The sequence below is a fragment of the Dendrobates tinctorius genome, unplaced genomic scaffold, assembly GCF_039654945.1.
Source record: "Dendrobates tinctorius isolate UK_male_01 unplaced genomic scaffold, ASM3965494v1 ptg000366l, whole genome shotgun sequence".
In the NCBI taxonomy this organism is placed as follows: domain Eukaryota; kingdom Metazoa; phylum Chordata; class Amphibia; order Anura; family Dendrobatidae; genus Dendrobates; species Dendrobates tinctorius.
This window is the reverse complement of record NW_027362032.1, coordinates 4,323,973-4,347,441: the sequence shown is the minus strand read 5'-3', so window position 1 is coordinate 4,347,441 and position 23,469 is coordinate 4,323,973. Positions and strand designations below refer to the sequence as shown.

The window sequence follows — 23,469 nt, the reverse complement described above, 5'->3', positions numbered from 1 at the left end:
TGGAGGTGGCAGCATCCCACTGATAAGGATTTCTCGCACCACTCTCATGTTCATAACACTCATGCAAGATTAGCCTATTGGTTATTGGGATTATCTATGGTGGCCCTTGTTCTGTCGACAGATATCTTGGATATTCAGATATCTGATCACGCCCCGGTGGTTTTCAAATCTAGATTGGTAATTCCGGCATGTAAGGAGAAGAGATGGAGGTTCCCCTCTTATTTATAATCGTTCGATGATTTTAAGGCCTATTTGCAGATGTCGTGGAATACATACAAAGAGGACAATAGGGAGCACTGTGCTGACACTCATTTATTTTGGGCTGCCTCTAAGGCTGTTTTAAGGGGACAAGTCATCTCTTATGTTGGGAATAAGCGTAAAAAATTATTAGAGGCCACGTTGGCAGCTCAGGAAGAATTGACCCAGGCATACAAAAATTTTATTAAACGTTTTAATACCCCCACAAATTAACAGAAATTCATAGAGGCCAAAGAGGCAGCCAAAAACATTGAGCACGAGAGAGTGCTGTATAGTCCAGATTATCAAAAACACAAATATTTTAAATGGGGGAACAGGCCGGGGAGGTTACTGGCCTCTCTCACTAAACCTTTCAGACAAGCAACTAGGATTACCAGGATTCGTAACCAAAATGGCATAGCCATAACGGATAATGAACAGAATAATAGAGGAATTCGTACAATTTTTTGGGTCCTTGTATGCAGATGGGGGAGAGGAGATTTCAGAGGCATCGGGTTTCTTCGGGGATGGGGTGGCTCCTAGTATTACGGAGGAGCAGAGAAACTTGCTTAATTCACCTATTACCATTACGGAGGTCCTGTCAGTCATCTCTACTCTTAAGATTTCTAAGGCACCGGGTCCAGATGGGTTTAGTGGAGAATATAATAAAATCTTAGGCCCATGGGTAGGTCCACATCTAGTTGAGTTATTTAATGGAATTATGGAAAAAGGTTATATTCCAGACAGATTTAATGAGGCTTGCATCAATAAGCTTCCTAAGCCTGGGAAGGATCCACTGCAAGTGGAGGGATACCGCCCAATCTCACTGCTCAATGCAGATATTAAACTCTTGACAAAAATATTGGCAACCAGGATTCAGCAAATTATTCCTGAGCTATTTTCACCACATCAGACGGGGTTTGTACATAGAAAATCGATAACCTATAATATAAGAACAGCGACAGGCACTATATCTAGTTGTAGAGTCAATTAAGGCAGGAGAAGCATAGTGGTGAGTCTTGACGCAGATAATGCCTTTGATAGAGTTTCCTGGAATTATTTCTATAAGCTGTTAGAGGTCAGAGGGTTTGGGTTATGGTTCTGCAATGCTATTAAATTATTATATAGGGACCCCACATCTAGGCTTTTTATAAACAACACTTTATCAGAGCCCTTTGCCATTCGGAGGGGCACGAGGCAGGGATTCCCACTGTCCCCATTATTGTTTAACTTAGCATTAGATCCCTTGTTGAGAACTCTTCAAACTATGCCAGATTTCCATGGGATTCCTACAGGGAACACGGAAACAAAGTTATTGGCTTTTGCAGATGATATTTGACTATTTATTGCCAAACCAACACAAGCTATCCCAACCATAATCTCAACAGTTGAAGAATTTGGACATCTTACTGGCTTTAAAATTAATTGTAATAAGTCAGAAGCATTAGCGATATTCAGGGCGGGCAGAATAGATGAGAGCTGGTTCCCCTTTCAATGGAAGAGCGAGTCTATTGGATATCTGGGCATCAGACTTCCAGCGGATCCACATAAATTGTATTGCCTTAATTATAGACCCATTATTAATAAGGTTACTAGTCTCCTCAACTCCTAGAAAGATTTCATTTTGTCTTTTGCTGGGAAATGTCACTTAATTAAAATGATAATTTTTCCTAAATTATTATATTTATTTCAAACATTACCACTTCTGTTATCCAAATCAGACATTACCTTTTGAATGGGACATTGACAGTTTATTTGGGGAGTGGGGGGTCGCTCACGTTTTGGGTTATGTAAGTTACAACTTCCAAGATCTGAGGGGGGCATTAACTTCCCCGATATTGTCCAATATAACTGAGCGGCCAATTTAAGATATGTAATAGACTGGATGCGGGAGACATCCTACTTCGCTAATACTCACCTAGAGGGGCAGATTTACCCACATATTTCATTAATGGCCTTGTTACATCTGACTACAATAATAATAGCAATAATTTTCATTTATATAGCGCCAACATATTCCGCAGCACTTTACAATTAAGCGGGGACATGTACAGACAATAAATTCAATACAAGTTAAGACAATTCAAACAGTGACATTAGGAGTGAGGTCCCTGCTCGCAAGCTTACAATCTACAAGGAAATGGGGGGACACAGTAGGTGAGAAATGCTTGTTAATTCAGGTCTGGCAATTATAATAAATAGGGATTTTCATATAAAGCTGCATGATCCGGTCATCAGCCCGTGTGTTTAAGTGCAATAGACAAGTATCAAGTGCAGTTATCGTGTGCATGGAGGGTGTGGAGACAGATGAATAGTAGGGTGCAGATTCAGAATAATATTTGGAAAGAGGGAACGGGGCAAAGTTAGTTTACTGAGTAGTTGTTGTGGTAGGCTTGTTTGAAGAGATGGGTTTTCAAAGTGCGCTTGAATAGGTCGGGGCTAGGTATCAGTCTGATCATCTGGGGAAGTGCATTCCAAAGAGCCGGAGCAGCACGAGAGAAGTCTTGCCGACGGAGGTGTGAGGTTCAGATTACGGGGGATGTTAGTCTTAGGTCATTTGTAGAACGGAGGGCACGTGTAGGGCAATAGACAGAGATGAGAGAGGAGATATAAGGCGGTGCAGAACTGTGGAGAGCTTTGTGGGTGAGAGAGATGAGTTTATACTGGACCCTGTAGCGAATAGGTAGCCAGTGTAATGACTGGCACAAGATGGAGGCATCGGTGAAGCGGCTGGACAGAAATATGACCCTGGCTGCCGCATTCATGATGGATTGGAGAGGAGAAAGTTTGGTAAGAGGGAGACCGATCAGAAGAGAGTTGCAGTAGTCCAGACGAGAATGAATAAAAGCGACAGTAAGAGTCTTAGCAGTTTCAAAGGTGAGAAAAGGTCGGATTCTGGAGATGTTTTTAAGATGCAGGTGACAAGAGCGAGTGAGTGATCGGATATAGGGAGTAAAGTTCAGTGTCGAATATGACCCCAAGACAGCGGGCATGCTGCTCGGGAGTTATGTTTGAACCCTCCAGGGTTATTTCGATGTTAGGTAGAGTGAGGTTAGTAGAGGGGAGAAACACAAGAAGTTCAGTTTTGGAGAGATTTAGTTTCAGATAGAGGGAGGACATGATGCTAGAGACAGCAGACAGACAATCTTTGGTATTTTGAATTAGGGTAGGGGTGATGTCAGGGGAAGAAGTGTATAATTGGGTGTCATCAGCATAGAGAGGATTCTGGAACCCAAATCTGCTGATTGTTTTTCCAATAGGGGCAGTGTATAGAGAGAAGAGGAGGGGGCCTAGGGCTGAGCCCTGTGGGACCCCGATAGTAAGGGGACGAGGAGAGGAAGAGGAGCCGGCAAAAGATACAGTGAAGGAGCAGTCAGAGAGATAGGAGGAGAGGGCTGTGTCCTTGAGGCCTATAGAGCGGAGCATAGTGAGGAGGAGCTGGTGATCCACAGTGTCAAATGCGGCAGAGAGAGATCCAGGAGAATCAGCAGGGAGCAATGACCTTTCGATTTAGCTGTTATTAGATGATTAGAGACTTTAGTGAGGGCAGTTTCAGTAGAGTGTAAAGAGCGGAAACCAGATTGTAGGGGGTCGAGAAGAGAGTTATCCGAGAGATAGCGGATTAGACGGGAGTGGACCAAGCGTTCCGGGAGTTTAGAGATGAAGGAAAGGTTAGAGACAGGTCTGTAGTTAGCTGTGCAGTTCTGCTCCAGGGATGGCTTTTGAAGTAAAGGAGTTATGATGGCATGTTTAAATGAGGAGAGAAATATACCTGAAGAAAGAGAGAGGTTAAATATTTTAGTCAGGTGAGTGGTGACCAAAGAGGAACTCCCTGATGAAATTAGAGATCATCATTTATTGTGGCAAACTATTCTGTCTTGGAGAAGAGGGAGGAAATCGTGTAATTTTAATGGTAGACTGTCACCTTTCCAGCCTTTTCTGGGTAACCCATTATTTTTGAAAGGTAAACTGCCAAAAATGTATAAAACTATGGCGCAACAAAAATGCGTTCTTGGGGTGGATCTATTAGACCATAGTTTCTCTATGATCACTTTTGACGAGGCGGTATCCCGTTATCCCATATTTGAAGGACGGCCGTTCTTATTCCTGCAAGCACGCAGTCTGGTTCTTAGGTTTATAGTTAGCAGACGGAGTGAGGGGTTGGGCGATAAATTGGATATCCTTCTCAGAAAGGGCAGGGCTCACTTGGTGTCAACTAGCACCATATATTCCACACTGCGGAAGGAAGGGTCTTGGGAGGCCAAAACCTCGGGTCCAGCGAGATGGGTACATGGAAGGTCTGGAGGTGGGAGATATATTAGAAGCTACTGAGACACAAAGGAAAGTTATTCCATATAATAGTTATACAGATATGGCCATATTATTGCTACATAGGGCTTATATTACCCCGTACATACAATCTAGAATGTCTCCCACAAATTCATATCAATGTGTAAAATGTGGTCTACACAATACTGACATCTACCATCATATGTGGGGTTGTCCAAAAATTCAAAAGTTGTGGTGTGATATCCACTCTGAGTTGCAACAATTGAGTGGTTTTGAGTTCCCTCTTACCCCGCAATGGGCTATTTTTAATATCCTAGAGGAGACCCAAAGAGTATTGCCAAAGAACACCAAAGCCATGTTAGTGATTTGGGCCTCAGCAGTAAAGAAAAGTATATTACTATTACATCAATGGTTACACTCAAATGTTCCATCAAAATCGTTAATATTGACAACAATTCATTTTCTGTTTAAAATGGACTGGTTGGAAACTAACAGAGAAGTTCTCCACCAGATGGTCGTATTTTGTTCCATCCTTGGATACAGAATCTAGGAACAGACTTAAGAAGCAATTTGAGAGCACCACATAGTACCTGCTACAAAGCATCAGTGGACATACACCAATTTAAGGAATCCTTTCAAATGATGACGATTGTAGGGGGGGAGGAAAAGGTGGGATTTTGGCTTAATGTCATAAATATACTATAACTGTCTGTACCTTTTCCTTGTTGTTAAAATTGGTAAATTAATAAAAATAGTTAAAAAAAAAGTTACATAAACCGCAAAACAGTAGGTGTTGTCTACCTAATAGAGGGCACATTGTGCCACCTACAATATGTGGGTGCTCTATAGGGCAGGTGAAGAAGCGAGTGAGGAGACATCTTTCTGATGCCAGCAGTCAGACTGCACACAATGTATCTGCGGTATTCAAACATTGTAAAAACACACACGGGGTAACACCAGCTCCTTTTCAGGTTATAGGTATAGAACAAGTCGTCAAACTGTTCAGAGGTGGAGATATGAGAAGAAAACTATTACCATATTTTTCGGACTATAAGACGCACCAGACCAAAAGATGCACCCCAAATTTTGGGGTTGAAAATAGCAGAAAAAAGATTTTTATAAGATGGAGGTCCGTCTTATTGTACGAATTTAAGGTATCTTACCTGAGGGCCGGCGGTGGTACAGCGAGATCACAGAAGGCATGGTCCCTTCCTCAGGAAGCTGGCAGTGGCAGAAGTGGGGCAATGCTGCAGTCCCGGGTTGTAATGCTGCGGGTCCGGTGTCGGCAGCGAGCAGAGCAAAGTGCATCACCGGTTTTCCTGCTGCCATCTTCCTAAAGCCGTGGGCCGCTGGAAGCTTCAGGAAAATGGCTGCCGTAGGCCACGCGTGCGCAGACTGAGATCTCGGCGGCCATTATTCTGAAGAAGAGTGCCGCCGAGATCTCAATTTGCGCACGTGCTGCCTCTGGTGGCCATTGTCCTGAAGCTTCCAGTGGCCCACGACTTCAGGAAGATGGCCGCAGGGAAACCGGTGATGCACTCTGCTCTGCTCGCCTTGGACACCGGGCCGCGGCGCGGACACATTTCTGCCGCTAGCATCCTGAGGAATGGACCCTGCTCAGGTGCACTTCACACCGCCCACCGCCACAGCATCACCACCCCTCTGCCGCCACTGATTCCGCTGCTACACCACTGCCGCAACCCCCTGGTAAGCCTGCGTTCACACTATAAGACGCACCCCCCATTTTCCTCCCAAATTTTTTTGAGGGAAAAAGTGCGTCTTATAGTACGAAAAATAGGGTAAATAGGGAGTCGTACTGGATATTCAAATTACAGACAAGGATTCCGCAAGGTCTGAACGTGCGACAAGATCTCACACTTCAGTACGATCTATAATTTTTTTTGTTTAATGTGTTTTTTCCGTGTCTGATTTCTCATCAGTCTGAATCTGCATTGGAATAAGAGTCTGTCTCATCCATGCTAGTAATTATTTGGTGTTTGCATATTGTCTTTTCATGATGTATTCCTTTTATTTCATATGGTCCATGCATGTTGTTGAAGTGCTGTCACAAAGAGTTAAATCTACTCACCTTGTGATCTAATTAATAATTAGCTCTGACTTTTTCACCCTCTTGCTTCATGAAAGGTTTTTCAGCCTCCAGTCTGACATACTGACCATGATTAAGGCCGGAGTGGTGAAACGCGTCGGTTGCTTGCTCTCTGGGATCTATATGTTGTCTGCATTGGGCCTGTTTTCATGAATTTTTTTCAATAAAGATGAAGTTTTATATTTTTCTACGCTGGAGAACCTTTTTTCTTCATTAATAATAATAATCTTTATTTTTTATATAGCGTTAACATATTCCGCAGCGCTTTACAGTTTGCAACTTTGGAACTTGCACGCCTAAGCCCAGGTGGCTCCGAACGTGGAACTCATTCTTGGAAAGAGACTGTAAATGGTGAGCTGACTTCTCCCGTTCCCCAACCCCTTTTTCATGGCCGGACTGGCTATCTGGCAATTCTGGCAAATGCCAGAAGGGCATGTCTGGTTGTGGGCTGCCCTGTCTGCTAAGTTGTTATCAGAATCGGTGTTCTCAAGACACCCATGCTGTTACCAGTTGTGACGGAGCACAAAGTCGCTGACTCCGTCACTTACCCCCAGCAGCCACATTAGAAATATTGGTCTTGTAGTAAATCTTCCTTCCTCCATCCAGGGTAATATTAGTAATATATCCCATCTGGTGCTTGGAGACGGGGACAACATGGGCCTGTATGATTGCCAATGCCAGGGCTGGATTTCAGCCCCAGTCCGTACCTGCCCTTTTTCATTTTTGGAGATAAGTGTCCACCTCCTATGGGCGTGGCTTCTGATGTTTTCCTCTCTGCTGATTGGGCCATTTATCTGCATATACAGGGTGGGGTATTAGCCCCCCAATATAAGGGCGTTCCTGTATATTGGGCATGTTTCTGTGCTATGAAGAATCCCTTGTGCTATTGAGGCGACACCTGCTTATATAATATGATGCTATTGGGGCCATATAAAGGCAGAAGTGTGGACCTGTATTGTGGGCACGGTCTTGTGCTTTTTAGATCAGCCATTGTGCTGCGGGTTTTACTTGCTTATACATTCAGTTGCTGCAGAGAATGATAGATTTCCTTTTGGGCCTTCTGCTTCGTTATTATAGGCGTCTTGCGTTTGAGCAGTAGGTCTATATGATCGATGTCTTTTGTCTCTGATCCGTGACATCTTGTTATTTCTCTATCACTATGAGATATTAGACATACGGAGGATATATGGGTGCAGCATCTTCTCTGTAACATGGAGCCACATCTGTGCTCAGTGCACATTAAGCACAAGGGGTCAGTTGGACTTTTTGCACCACTAGAACTTTATTTCTTATGTGTTTGGTGGTGGCTTTTGGTGAGGAGACGAGCTGAGGGTCAATAAGGGTCAGAGGACGTGGAGCGGAGGCGCCAAATCACTACCCAGGGTGCCAACCTCCGCTGTTAGGAAGGGACATCTACATAGGATCATGCACAACCTATCCTCCCGAGATATTTCATCTGTGTTATATAATTAGTGCTAAACCAATACGTTATTATTGTATCTTGGTGACTCCAGCTGACCGGCATTACCACCACCAGACCCCTCATTACCACCACCAGACCCCCCATTACTACCACCAGACCCCCCCATTACCACCACCAGACCCACATTACTACCACAAGACCCCCCCATTACTACCACCAGACCCCCCATTACCACCACCAGACCCCATTACTACCACCAGACCCCCCATTACTACCACCAGACCCCCATTACTACCACCAGACCCCCATTACCACCACCAGACCCCCATTACCACCACCAGACCCCCATTACTACCACCAGACCCTCCATTACTACCACCAGACCCCCATTACCACCACCAGACCCCCCATTACTCCTTTACATTGGAAAGATTTTTCTTGGTTATTTCTTGTAAAATTTGATAACTTTTATTATTTAAAAACTATTTTTAGGGGTTCTTTTGCTGTAGTTGCTTCCTCTGTGTCTCTGGCATCGATAGGGTCCTGGTTACCAATAGGAGGCGACTGGAAAAAGATCTGGTCACAATTAGAGACCAAATGGATCCGGCCATTAAATCCCTGACATCCCAATGGTGTAGATGACGTTCTCAGCTTCTCCCCTTTCCTATAGGGGGTTTGGTGGAATTCGTTCTCTACACTCTTTATTACATAGAACAGTTTTCTCTGATCTCAATGTGTCTTATTTGTTTCTTATTTCCCCATAATACAACGGTCACAAGATCGCCGATCTGCACTTTACTCTCCGATGGTGACGATCCTCTAGACATCCGGACAGTCAGGAGCATTGGATCCCATCTGTGTCTCCCCACTATTCTAACAATGGACGCTCTCTCGGCGATCATTTCCTCCTCTATACGGTTATTACGGGGAATGACGCTGTGATGACTTCTCTTCTGGGAGAGACACAGATCACATGTGACTAATATTGCAGTGTGAAGAGAAACTTATATTTCCGGTATTTTTCTGCCCTTACATTGTGGGTTATGAGGTGTTTGGGGCTTGTTTTTTGTTCCGCCCTTTTCCCTTTGTTTTTATCTTTCCAGTTGGTAATTGGGATTCTAATATAAGCCCATATATCCCGGGAAGTGTCAGGTGCTGGGATCTCATTATATTATTAATAACAATTTCATTCCCGATTATTCCCGTCATTTATTGCTCATTACATTCTCTCTATAAAATAACAGATTCCTCTTTGTTACACGTCCTAATACTGATCATTTATATCTCTATACTGTAGAGGAAACATTTCTAGGAGTGTATACACTTCACCACAAACACTTCCCATAGATTTTATTATCATCACTGTTATTAAGCTGCTTTTCTCTTTATATCTTTATCATATCACTGTTTATTCTCTTTTCTTACCCGTTGCACAGTTGCTCTCTCACTGGTCACTTGGTGGGGTCACATTTGGCTCTTTTCACCTGCATTGTTTTGTTTCCGGACCCCCCTCACTATCACTTCACCTGACTGATCGCTACCAGATGGCTCTATGCAGCATTATTCATCTTGGTCTTACCAACAGGTTTTCATCCTGGACCTCCTGCTTCACTGGGGAAGATATGACCGGGGAACAGCCCCAATTCCTTTAGGAGCACCCCCACTTTTCCCCAGAGTTACTCCCCTTGCCTGGATTAGTACAGGACCTTGGTGTGTTGGAAACACTTATCCGTACCCTCTGAGGAAGCTGACGTGGCGAAATGCCCGTAAGAGGGAATAGTGGTGAATCTGCCATCTTTCTCTGTACACTCCCGGCATGTCGTCTGTAGGATCTGTAATCTCCATCTCTTGTTAGGATGGTTCCTCCTTTACACTATATGGGCTGTGCTGTATTCCTGGGATATCCCATATAGCACTGGCTGCACTTTATATCTCCTATTTGTATTCCAGGGATGTAATGCGCTGTCAGCTCTTTATTTTCTTACTATTTATACCCTTTTGTCATGATCCTTGCTGGATCAGGACTGATAAAAGCACAGTAACCTTTTTTTTCCCTAAGCTGTGCTTATGGTTGGTTTTTGCCCCCGGGGGCCATTAGGATTATTGCACTGTGTATCGTTTGTTCTAAGTTTGCCCCTGGTGGTGGTGAGCATCATTGCACTCTAGTTTCTTTAGTTAAGTGCACATGATTATAATGTAGGTGTGATTGCTCGCTCTGCTATAAAAGAGTCACAGGTGTTGCAATCAGTGTTGGTGATAGTGTTCATTTCAACCATCCTTGGTGGAGGAAGGAGCTGGAGAGCAGCTCTGACAGAGCCTGGTGTGAGAGGAGTCATAGGGGATTTCCTTAGCTCTGACAGAGCTTGGTGGCAGCGACTCAGGAGGAGAACTGCATGCTGGTGGTGGACTCTGTTGCCAGGAGCAAGTACAACAGAGTAAAGCTAAGTGGTGTTTCCCTGTTTGTGTTTTTCCTTAGTGTGTATTAGTACAGCGGTGGGGCCAGTGCCTGCGCCACCCAGCTCCCTAGCAAGGGATAGGTGTAGGGTGTGCTAGGGCGACAGGTTCCTGATTGGCGCCCGGTGTGGAACCGGCATAGGGAACGTTAGGAGCGTTAGGGACACTGACTCAGGGGAGTGCCGGAGGTCTCCAAGTCCCCTTTCCCTATCGCAGGGCCCACCGTTGTAACTGTTTCCCTTCATCTTGTTGTTTTAGTTACCGGCCTGCGAGCCGTGTCACACGGGACAGTATCACGTGCCGCGTCCTGTTGTTCTAGTTACCGGCCGCTGGTCGCGTCACACAGGACAGGTGACATTATCACCAACCTAACTTTTTTTTCTGCTGAGCTATGGACCCAGTTCAGACCTTTGCCCAAATGCTGCAGACCCTTACTGATGAGATTAGGGGGCTGCGTGGTGAGTTGGTGCAGAAACTGCAGCAGTTGGTGGGTTTTGGGGGCTTGGTTCAGAGACAGGCTCAGCCAGAACCCAAGATATCCCTCCGACAGATTTTCTGGAGGGAGAGATCAATTCTTGGTGTTTCAACAAGCCTGTAAATTGTATTTCAGGCTGCGCCCTCGTTCATCAGGGATTGAAGAGCAACGGGTGGGAATCATTATGTCCCTTCCTAAAGGGGATCCCCAATCCTGAGCCTTCTCCCTACCGGACGATTCTCCATCTTTAGAGTCCGTGGACGAGTTCTTTGCGGCTTTGGCACTTGTGTATGGGGATCCTGATGGCGTTGCCCTGGCGGAATCTCGAATCCGTAGGTGTAAACATGGAGCCCGGGTCGCTGAGGAGTACAGTTCAGAGTTTAGGAGATGGGCCACTAATACTCAGTGGAATGACCCTGCACTTAGGAGTCAATTTGTGCAGGGTTTGTCTCCAAAGTTGCAGGATACTCTGGTGCAGTACGCCACTCCCAGGTCGCTGGAGGCCACCATGTCCCTTGCCATCCGGGTGGATAGACGCCTTAGGGAAAGACGTATACAAAAAGTGCCCCCTGATGTCCTCGCTAGGGAGGAGGACCCACCAGTGTGGATGGAGGAACCCAGGCAGCCCGGTCTTGTTGATACAAAAAAGGGGGTGTCTGCGGCTCTTCGTGGTGGGGGTATGCTTTTCCTGTGGGAAGCCTGGCCATTTTATGAGAGCCTGCCCAGTTCATGCCAAGTCTCCTGATGAACCCATGCAAGTAGGAGGAGCTAAGTTGTATTCGGAGCTGCCTACGGTTTGGGGAGTGGTGTTGGCATGTTTGTACTGTGGGCAGACTTGTCATGTCCTGAAGGCTTGCCTATTGCGTGCCAAATTATCTGTGCCATCTGAGAAGCCACATTCTCCTGGTCGCTTGGAGGGAGGCGACCAGGGAGTATACATTTCCTCCATTTTGCCCTCCCAAAGTACCATGTCAGCAGAGGTCTTGGCTGGCGGGGTACCGGAGGTGATACCGGTGTTTGTGGACAGCGGAGCAGGAGTCAGTCTGGTGGATGCTCGCTTTGTCCAGACTCATGGTCTGAGGTGTAGGACACTAGCCCATCCTATAAGCGTCCAGGCCATAAACTCTGTTCCACTGAGTCAGGGGAGCTTGACCAAGGGCGTAGAGAATATCCATCTGCGTATAGGACAACATGAGGAGTCCTTGTCATGCTACGTCTTGGAGGGAATGCCAGTACCTATTGTTTTAGGCCTCCCTTGGCTGAAGAGACACAACCCGGTAATAGATTGGTGGGCGAGGGAAGTGGTCAGCTGGGGGCACTCGTGTGAGGGCTGCAGCCTAGGAACTACTGTCTCTGCCATCTCTCTTCAACGGACCCCTTCCTCTCCAGTGAGGGCAGCAGATGTGCTGCAGGAGAGTAGGGGCAAGTCTCAACCCTCACCATTGGCCAACCCGGGGAGGTGCAGACCTCGTTGTGGAAGGGGTTGGAGGGTGGTGTACCCCTTGGTTAGGTGCGGGGGTGTGAGTGTGGTGACACAGGGGGACGCATCTGTTGTCAATCCCAGAAAGAGTTCTCCAAATGGTGACAAACGAACGAGTGGCAATAAACGTTCAGGTCCGGACCTGTGTGTGAACAAGCGTGTATGGGTGGCCACCCAAAAACGTCCAGTGGAAGTGTGTTGTGGAGTGTTACCAGCTCATACCAAACATACACATACACAACCCGTTCCCCAGGTCAGCGCTTCGGAGATGTGTGTTGCCTCCAGAACATATGTTGCCAATACCAGCAGGCTCGTTTCTCATCAACCTGACATGCAGGTAGTTGCAGGGGTGAACTCTGGGTCTGGGCGTCCCCGCTGTAGATGGTTCCCTGATGGGGAGCGGTCTTGAGGGTCCAGAGGCCCCTCATTACGGGGAGGGTACTGTCATGATCCATGCTGGATCAAGACTAATAAAAGTACAGGTAACCTTTTTTTTTCCATAAGCTGTGCTTATGGTTGGTTTTTAACCCCGATGGCCATTAGGATTATTGCACTGTGGTGTCGTTTGGTTTTCCCCCTGTGGTGGTGAGCGTCATTGCACTCTAGTTTCTTTAGTTAAGTGCACATGATTATAATGTAGGTGTGATTGCTGGCTCTGCTATAAAAGAGTCACAGATGTTGCAATCAGAGTTGGTGATAGTGTTCATTTCAACCATCCTTGGTGGAGGAAGGAGCTGGAGAGCAGCTCTGACAGAGCCTGGTGTGAAATGAGTCATAGGGGATTTCCTTAGCTCAGACATCCCTATACTAGTATGCATGGCCCCCATCCTTATCATGGTATGCAGGGCCCCCATCTCGTCCTGGTATGGAGGGCACTATCTCTATTCTGGTATGATTGGCACCCATCCCGGTCCAAGTATGCATGGCCCAATCCATATAATTGGCCCCCATCCTGGTCTGAATGGCCCATCAGAAAACATAAAAAAAAATTACACTTACCTACCCGACGCTCCTTCACTGTGCCCTGCTCCAGTGCCAGAAAATGCTTTATGCTTGTAAGCAGCATATGGCAAGGACGGCATGCGTTGCTCACAAGCAGAGCACAGCTGCCGGAGTACTCGCCGGGACTGTGCGCACAGAGAGCAGTGAGTATTCATTCCTCTTCAGTGCCCGCAGTGTCAGCCACCGGCTTCCTGCTGCTGCCAGTGGTCACGTGTACCGCTACTTAAGAGAAATGAATATTCATTGGATTCATTCATTCATCAGGAGACTATTTAATATTGAACTATATTCATGCGGGACTAGACGAAGAAAACCCTAAAATCATGTATCATGTTATCCGAAACAGTCAGAAAACTAGCCCCATATTGGCAGATCCTAGACCTCAAACTATATACAGTGCTGTGCAAATTAATTGGGACAAAGCATTTTTTTTAAGTAAAATCGTAAGTTGGTTACCAGTCAGTGATTCAAACCAGTTTTAACTGCTTTGAACAGGTGTGAGTGCCTGTTCAAAGCAGTTAAAAATGGTTTGAATCACTGACTGGTAACCAACTATAGTATGTGACAATCCCGTATATACCAATCAGGGAACACTTACCTTTCAGAGATAATTTCCATATTCATACTAAATAATGGCACAGATCCCCCAGACATTATGATTGCACATATCCCTAGTCTTTATAACGATATTGCACTCATTCCCTGACAGACCGCAGCATGGCCATTAGTTAGAAGCTGCTAATGGTCTTTGGAGCAGGTAAGTTTTCCCTGAGTGGTACATATTGGGCCGTCTGAAGACTGAGTTTAGTCTGGACAATTTGTCTGCACTACTAATTAACAGCTGCTACATTACCAAACTAGGGCAGTCCCTATAGGAGAAAAACACAAGAATTATACTGTATTGTCACATACTATCTATTCCTGACACTGGAGTGGCTTATAAACATACACAGTATATAGTCTGAGGTCTGGAATCTGCCAATATGTGGCTAGTTTTCTGACTGTTTCAGAGAACATGATACACGATTTTAGCTTTTTTTGTCTTGTCTCGCTTGAATATAGGTCAATATTAAATAGTCTCCTGATGAGTCGCCTTTGGTGAGGATGATGAAACCAGTAGAAATGAGAGGCTTGGAGAGTGAGTGTGTATACATCACCTCACCCTATATACTGAACTTTGGGGTACATGTTTTTTCTATTAGTCACCTACTGACTAATCTTCAGGGGGTGAATTATGGATATAGTTTTATATTTGGAATTAATAAAGTTTAGTTTTATCCTTTTGTCAGCAAACATGAGGAATGACAAGAGACAACCCCTTTAGAAGATTCAATTTTGGTTAAAACTATTCCAACACTATGAACATAAAAAAGGCTTCTCCCCTATGTGACGTCTCGGTTGTTTATTAACAGTTGATTTCCAAGTAAAATATTTCCCACATTAAGAAAATGAAAAAGGCTTCTCTCCTGTGTGACTGCTCTGATGTCTAACAAGAAGCGCTTTCTGGTTAAAACATTTCCCACATTCTGAACAGGAAAAAGGCTTCTCCCCTGTGTGAGTTCTATGGTGTGTAAAAAAATTTGATTTACGTGCAAAACATTTCCCACATTCTGAACATGAAAAAGGCTTCTCCCCTGTGTGAATTCTATGGTGTTCATTAAGACTCCATTTCTGGTTAAAACATTTCCCACATTCTGAACAGCAAAAAGGCTTCTCCCCTGTGTGAGATCTCTGGTGGACAACACAATTTGTTTTCAGTGCAAAACATTTCCCACATTCTGAACATGAAAAAGGCTTCTCCCCTGTGTGAGTTCTGTGGTGAGTAACAAAATTTGATTTCTCTTTAAAACATTTCCCACATTCTGAACATGAAAAAGGCTTCTCCCCTGTGTGAGTTCTATGGTGAGTAACAAAATTTGATTTACGTGCAAAACATTTCCCACATTCTGAACATGAAAAAGGCTTCTCCCCTGTGTGAATTCTATGGTGTTCATTAAGACTCCCTTTCTGGTTAAAACATTTCCCACATTCTGAACAGAAAAAAGGCTTCTCCCCTGTGTGAGTTCGTTGGTGGTTAACAAAATGTGATTTCTTGTGAAAACATTTCCCACATTCTGAACATGAAAATAGCTTCTTTGCTAAAGGTGCAGTTTGCTTTTTAATGCCTCTTTTGTGAATTTGATTTTCCTTAGTAGTCAGTAATGAATCACAAGATGGGACCTGTTTCATAGGATCAGATGACAGATCTTTGCTGTGAATGGATGATGGTGTATCTGGAGTAATAGCAATCACTTCAGTTGTATCTTGTAGGATCTTAAGATCATCAGATTTAAAAGTTGAAGATGTCAGCTGTCCCTCTGATCTCCTGGTACAGTCATCTGCTGAGATAAAAAAAAATTTTTAATAAAATATCCTTGAGTTTTATATTTTTGAACATTTTTACTTAAACTGTCCATAAAAATGGCAAGCTATGTAAAAAACTTTAATTATTTACCAAGACAATGACAGTTCACAGTCTAATAGAAAACCTTGTTGGATGAGCCAGTAGTGTGTGGTGTTCAACTGTTGGTTCATTCTGCCTCCCAAATATCAAATAAAAAGAAACCAATCAATGTTATGTAGGCGAAAATAATACCAATTCTCATCTCACAAAAACAAGTCCCCACTCAGGTCCATCATCTGTCAATGGAAAAACAGAGGTTCCCACACTATTAGTGGCTCAAAGGCTGCTGAAAAGCAACAAGGTTTCCATAAACCAATCCAGCAAAATCCGCTCTCACTTCGGAGTCTTGCAGTGTGCGCAAACAACATTCAGGATCCCTGTATTTAGCAATATTATAGTGAGAAGAATCCACTTAATTTGCGGTGTCTCCTGGAGCACAATCTGGGCACTATGTGCTGGGTAAGAAAATGGCAAATGTGTAATTTTCACTCTCCAACATCCACTGCGTGTTAATTTCCGGAAAGTGGCTGTGGAGTCAAAATATTCACTCCTCCTACACATGTGGTTAAAATTGTTGGTACCCCTCGTTTACTGACAGAAAACCCACAATGGTCACAGAAATAACTTGAATCTGACAAAAGTACTAATAAATCAAAAATCTATGAAAATGAGCAAATGAAAGTCAGACATTGCTTTTTAACTAGGCTTCCACAGTATTTTAAAAAAATTAAACTCATGAAATAGGTCTGGATAGAAATGATTATACCCTTAACTTAACCGCTTCATGACTGCCAATGGAAGATACTAGCAGGGCTTTGTGCAATACCGACGTTTGTCTACGGTCGGCGGTTTTGTGCTCATCGGGATCTCCACGTATCTTATAACAAGGGGATTCCACCGTACAACGCTTCCTGTGACCCTCGACCTCATTGAGATCTGATTGGTTCAGGTCCTGATGACGTCAGCGTCACACCAGCCAATGAGTCAAATCACTAGGAAAGTTTGTTGTAGCAGCGAACTTTCCCGGGCGATCTGCCTCATAAAAACGTGGTTTCTCCTCAGATCTCCTGTCAGTGAGAGATTAGAGGAGAAACAGTGTTACAAGAGCTGCTGCCAACAGCTGTGTCAGTCAGCGATTGTGCTATAAAGTAACAATACAGATAAGTCAGGTTAGGGTTAGTGCTATAGTTAGGGTTAGTGTTGGGGCTAAAGTTAGGTTTAGGGTTTACTCTAAAGTTAGGGTTACTATTAGGCTAAAGTTAGGGTAAGGCTAAATAATTAGGCTTTTCTCAATTGTCTCCCCAATAATTTGGTCACGTCAGTCATGTCTGAGTTTTCTATTTCCGGAAAAAAATAAAAACGAATAAAATGGCTCGTCAGTATTATAGTGCAGAGGAGGCTTATGCACTTTTATGTTCTGACAGTGAAGAAAGTGCAGTGTCAGATGGTGATGTGGATTTCGAGGGCATTAGTAGCAGCGACAGTGATAGCTCAGAAACGAGCAGTGATTCTGGTCCATCCTCACACACAAGGACCAGTACAACAAGAAGGACAAATAGCGCTTCTGGAGAAATGTCTCCAACTCAGGGAACAATGCCCAGTACTAGCGCTGTCCCTAGTGCTCGTGAATTGGTGCACACCAATATCCAAGGGGCTTTGCCTCTTGATGTAGCATTTCCCAGATGGGAGGCTTCGGATTCAGCTACTCCATTCATCCCTAATTTTAATGCCATTCCTGGTATAAATGTGGAGGTGGAAAATTTTGGACCAATTATTTTTTTTAATTTGTTTCTGACAGATAGCTTGCTAGAGCATATTGTCCTACAAATTTATATGTGTCCCAATTCATCAGCCAGAATCCGAAATCCTATTATGCTAGGTCAAATTTATGGACACCAACTAATGTCCTAGAAATGAAAACATTTTTAGGACTTACATTCGCTATGGGGCTTATTAAAAAAATGACCATTCAATCCTATTGGTCCAATCGCCCTGTTCAAGCCACCCCTATGTTTTCTGCTATTCTTCCTAGGACCCGTTATGAAATGCCCATGAGATTTTGGCATTTTAACAACAATAGTCAATGCCTGCCCAGAAATGTCCCAGAACATGACAGACTATTCAATATCAGTCCCATCATTGAAGACTTGACAGAAAAGGAAAAGGAAGACTGCACCTCAAGCAATTCATTCCTTCTAAGAGGGCAAGGTTCGGAATAAAGCTCTATATTTGTCCCACTAAGGCCCTAGATAAAACTGAACTCTGCAGTGATATGGAACATTATTTCAGGAGACTGCGCCTGAGGGAATGTTTCAATGATACAGAAGATTCAAAAAACACTCAGACCGAAGGAAAAGGGATCCTAACAACTAGGAAAAGGTCAGACTGGACACCTGCACCTGGACGCAACCCTCATTTGGATAAATATATAGACTCCTTCAGACATTTGATAAAATCCGAAATCATAGACACTAACAGGAGACAAGCATCCAACATCAGTGCCCAGGAGAGAAAGGCCATACGGTCTTTAAAAACCAACAAAGAAATCATCATTAAACCTGCTGACAAGGGAGGTGCAATAGTCATGATGAATATGTCAGTCTACATGAAGGAAGCAAACAGGCAACTTATGGACACACGCTACTATAGAAAATTGGAGTTGGATCCTACACAGTACTATTACAAGGAACTAAACAAGTTGGTATCTTGTCTGCCTGACCAGTCCATAAGAGCCTGTGATGACCTGATACCAGAGAGTCCAAGAATAGGGACATTCTACATGCTTCCCAAAATCCACAAATCTGGAAATCCAGGAAGACCAATTATTTCATGTGTGGGCACCCTCACTGAGCAGGTATCTGGATGGGTAGAGGATATTCTTAAACCACTGGTGAAGGATACACCTAGCTACATTCAGGACACAACTGACCTATTGAATAAACTAGCAGCAATAGGTCCTCTACCAGAAGGAACCATCCTGGCCACCATGGATGTGGAATCTTTGTAATCTAATATCCCCCACCAAGATGGATTAAATGCCTGCAAATTCTTAATGGAAAACACAGGGACTGATGCTGATGCTGTGGTGAAACTTATAAAATTCATCCTCACCCACAATTACTTTGAATTTGACAACAAGATCTATCTACAGGAGACTGGCACAGCTATGGGAAGTAAAATGGCTCCACAGTATGCAAATCTTTTCATGGCCAAGCTTGAAAGCGACTTTTTGTCCTCATGCCCCATCAGGCCCCTTGCCTACTACCGCTTCATTGATGATATTTTAATCATCTGGACGGAGTCTGAGCAACAGCTAAAGACGTTCCACGAACAGTTTAATCAATTTCATCCCACCATCAATTTAACACTCAACTACTCCAGCACTGAGATTAACTTTTTGGACACCATCATTAAGCTAAAAAACAAATGAAATAGAGACATCCCTGTATCAGAAGCCAATCGACCGTCCAACATACCTTAAATGGGACAGTTTCCATCCAAAACACATAAAGAACTCTATTATCTATAGCCAAGCCATCAGATACAATCGAATATGTTCTCACCCCATGGATAGAGACAAACACCTTGGTCGCCTCAAAAATACCTTTTTGAATCAGGGCTACCATCCAAGAACAATTGAAAACCAAATTACAAGACCCACCAGAATGTCAAGGAATCACCTGCTACATTACAAAGCTAAAGAAGAAAAAAACCGGGTGCCTCAAGTAGTCACCTACAACCCAAATCTGGAAGTGCTAAGGGGAGCTGCACGGAAATTACAACCTTTACTACAAAAAGATACCCGATTACAATCCATTTTTCCAGACCCCCCACTACTGTGCTTTAGGCAGCACCCAAATCTAAGAAGCATCATTGTCAGAAGCTCCCTGTTCCCCACAACAGCTGCAGGAACCTTTCCTTGCAACCAGAAAAAAATGTAAAACCTGTCCATTTATAATGACCACGGACAAGATAAAGATCCCCAATTCACATCAGGACTACAAGATCCCAGGTACTTTCAGCTGCATTACATCTAATGTGGTGTACCTAATTATTTATACTAAATGTCCAACTGGGGGTCTGTATGTGGGGGAGACAGGGCAAAAGCTTAGAACAAGGATGAATGCTCATCGTCACACAATAAGAGAAAAAAGAATGGATCGACCTGTGGCAAAACATTTTTGTATGATGGACCACAACACTAGGGATATGAAATTACTGGTATTGAAAGGTAACTTCACATCTCAGAGAGAGAGAAGAGTCTGTGAGTATAAATTTATGACAACCTTTTACACTCTCAATGCTGGAATAAATGTGTCGCATGGATTTATGTCTTTTTACATCAATTAAGGAATTTGCTCCTAAGACCTTGTGGGGGCATCACAACACATTAGGAGACCCCAATCAGAGGACAATAAAATATCTGGACTCCTTATCCATGAACTGGTCCAATATTTATGTTTCTCCCTCTCCCATAATCATAATTCTGCTTCACGTCACTTGTCTCATCTATTGCATTTTTTCTGTGCTGTAGTGCATAAATATGTGACTCTTCAGATTTTGTATTAGTTTATGCCTGATGAAGAGACCTGAGTAGTCTCGATAGCTTGCAATGTGTTACCATCTTTTCAGTTAGCCATTAAAAGGTATCAACCACTGAGGACTCTCAATTCTGAATATTTTTATAAAATGAGCGAGAGTTCAATCGGATACACATCAGCTTTTCGCATTTATGAGGGGAAAGACAGCCAACTAAACCCACCAGGAGGCCCTACTTATCTGGGGACATGGGGAAAAATCGTTTGGGAGCTGATAACTCCATTTTTACAAAAAGGCTACAATCTATATGTTAACTACCACACCAGCATACCCCTATTTAAAAGTTTGGTTGAACATAACATAGGGGCTTGTGGGACCATTCGCAAAAACAGTCAGGGGTTTCCACAATCATTGGTCAGCAAAAAGTTCTAAAAGGGGCAGTCAGGGGCTTTATGCAATGGAGAGCTGCTTGCCCTTAAGTATAAGGATAAAAAAAGATATTTTTATCCTGAGCTCGATCCACACAGATGCCACAAGGGCCACTGCAGACCAACAGGGATCCACTACTCCAAAACCTGTGTCTGTCATTGACTACAACAAATATATGGGGTGTGGACCTTGCAGATCAGGATCTACAGCCATACCAGGTATCAAGAAAATCATAGATCTGGTATAAAAAGTTAGTCATGTATTTGCTTCAGGTGGCCACATATAATTCTTTTGTGTTATACAAAAAAGCCGGAAATGCAGATACTTTCCTTGATTATCAGGAAAAGGTCACTGAAAATCTTGTTTTTGAAAATGTTGTCCCCGCCAATCCTTTAGAATGTGAAGATGTGAGAAGACTCACTGAGCGACAGTTTATTGCACTCATCCCAGTAACTGAAACAAGAAAGAACCCCCAGAGAAGATGTCGTGTATGTTCCTAGAGAGGAATCAGGCATGATCCCTGCTATTATTACCCACAATGCCCATCACTGCCAGCCTTATGCCTCCATAACGGCTTTACAATCTTCCACACAGAACCACGTTTATGAACTGTTTTGACATTCAAGCATTTGGTTTATTTAGTGACAGACACATTTGAGTAGAGCTGACTTAACAATTTCCGGGGGTAGGTGGGGGGAGGTCTCCAGAGACACAAGCTGGGCACAATATATTGGGCACTACAATGACATTTTTGCAATTTTTGCTCTGAAACTTCCACTACGTGTTTCTGGAAATCATCCATATAGTGAAAATGGTCACTATATCCATAGATGAATTCCCAGAGGGGTGTCATTTCCAAAATGGGGTCACTTCAGGGAGGATTCTGTTGTTCTGGCACTTAGCAGCTCTCCAAAGTGCCATAACAGCAGATTCCCCCCTGAAGTGACCCCATTTTGGAAATGACACCCCTCTGGGAATAGGAAATGACACCCCTCTGTGAATTCATCTATGGGTGTAGTGACCATTTACCTATCTACCTATTTTCCAATGTAAAATCTGGGGTTAAAACAACATTTTAGTGGTAAAAATATAATTATTTTTTCTTCACTGCTCAATGGTATAATTGTCTATGGAACAGCTGTGGTGTCAGTATGCTCACTGCACCACTAGAAGAATTCATTCAGGGAAGTATTTGGTAAAATGCAGTCACTTTTGGGGGCTTATGCTGTTCTGGCACCTCAGGGGCTCTGACAATGTGACATGTCACCCACAAACAATTCCAGCAAAATCTGCTCTCCAATATGGCGCTCCTTCCCTTCCAAGCTCTGCCATGTGCCCAAACAGTGGTTTACCCCCACATATGGGGTGTCAGAATACTCAGGACAAATTGCACAACAACTTTTTGGGTCCAATTTCTCCTGTTACCCGTTGAAAAAAACAATTGAAGGCGAAAAGTTCATTTTTTTGTGGAAAAAATATGTTTTTTTTTATTTTCACGGCTCTATGTAATTAACTTCTGTGAAACACTTGGGGGTTCAAAGTGCCCATGACACATCTAGATAAGTTCCTTGGGGAGGGGTTTAGTTTCCAAAATGGGGTCTCTTGTTGGGGGTTTCCACAGTTTAGACACGTCAGTGTCTCTGACAATGTGACATGTCACCCACAAACAATTCCAGCACAATCTGCTCTCCAATATGGCACTCCTTCCCTTCTAAGCTCTGCCATGTGCCCAAACAGTAGTATTCTCCCACATATGGGGTATCTACATGTTCAGAAGAAATTGCACAACAAATTGTATGGAGCAATTTCTCCTGTTCCCCTTATGAAAATGCAAAATATGGAGCTAAAAAGATTTGTGAAAAAAATTTTTTTTTTATTTCCATGGCTCTACATTATAAACTTCTGTGAAGCACCTGTGGGTTCAAGGTGCTCAATACACATCTGGATAAGTTCTCTAAGGGGGTCTAGTTTACAAAATGGTGTCACTTGTTGGTGGTTTACACTGTATAGGCACATCCGGGGCTCTCGAAACGTGACATGGCAACCGCTAATTATTCCAGCATATTTTACATTCAAAAAGTCGAATGGCGCTCCTTCTCTTCTGAGCCCTGCCATGTGCCCAAACAGTATTTTTCCCCCACATATGGGGTGTGGCGTCCGTCTGCGGTCTGGGCTGCGGCCAGCCAACACCCCGAGAAACACTGATACCCTTTACCCCTATACAGGGATCTGGATTTATAGCAGAGCCCAGGAGGCGCTGTCTGAATAGGAGCAGTGGCCAGAGCAGGACGGTCGCCAGAAAGGTGTTCCAAAAACAAGACAAAAACGTAGTGGTATCCGGGTCTAAACCAGTCAGGCAGCAAGGTACAAAAACAGTAGACAGTAGCAGAGTCAGATTCAGGCCAAGGTCAGAGTTATAAACCAGGAGGGCAGCAGAGGTACAGAATCGTTAGGCAGAAGCAGAGTCAGAAGTCCAGGCCAAGGTCAGAGTCATAAACCAGGAGGGCAGCAGAGGTACAGAATCGTTAGGCAGAAGCAGAGTCAGAAGTCCAGGCCAAGGTCAGAGTCATAAGCTATAGCAATTCACACA

At 43.9% G+C, this 23,469-nt stretch overlaps 1 protein-coding gene across 1 annotated transcript in view; it reads right to left on the bottom strand.

The window, feature by feature from the left end:
* Positions 1 to 14,855: 14,855 nt before the first annotated feature.
* Positions 14,856 to 23,469, bottom strand: part of LOC141075626 (uncharacterized) — a 68,532-nt gene continuing 59,918 nt past the window's right edge. The window contains exon 6 of the mRNA XM_073562730.1: positions 14,856 to 15,846. Within this exon, the coding sequence (XP_073418831.1) occupies positions 14,909 to 15,846 (938 nt within the window). The 3' untranslated portion in view covers positions 14,856 to 14,908. The remainder of the gene's footprint in view (positions 15,847 to 23,469) is intronic.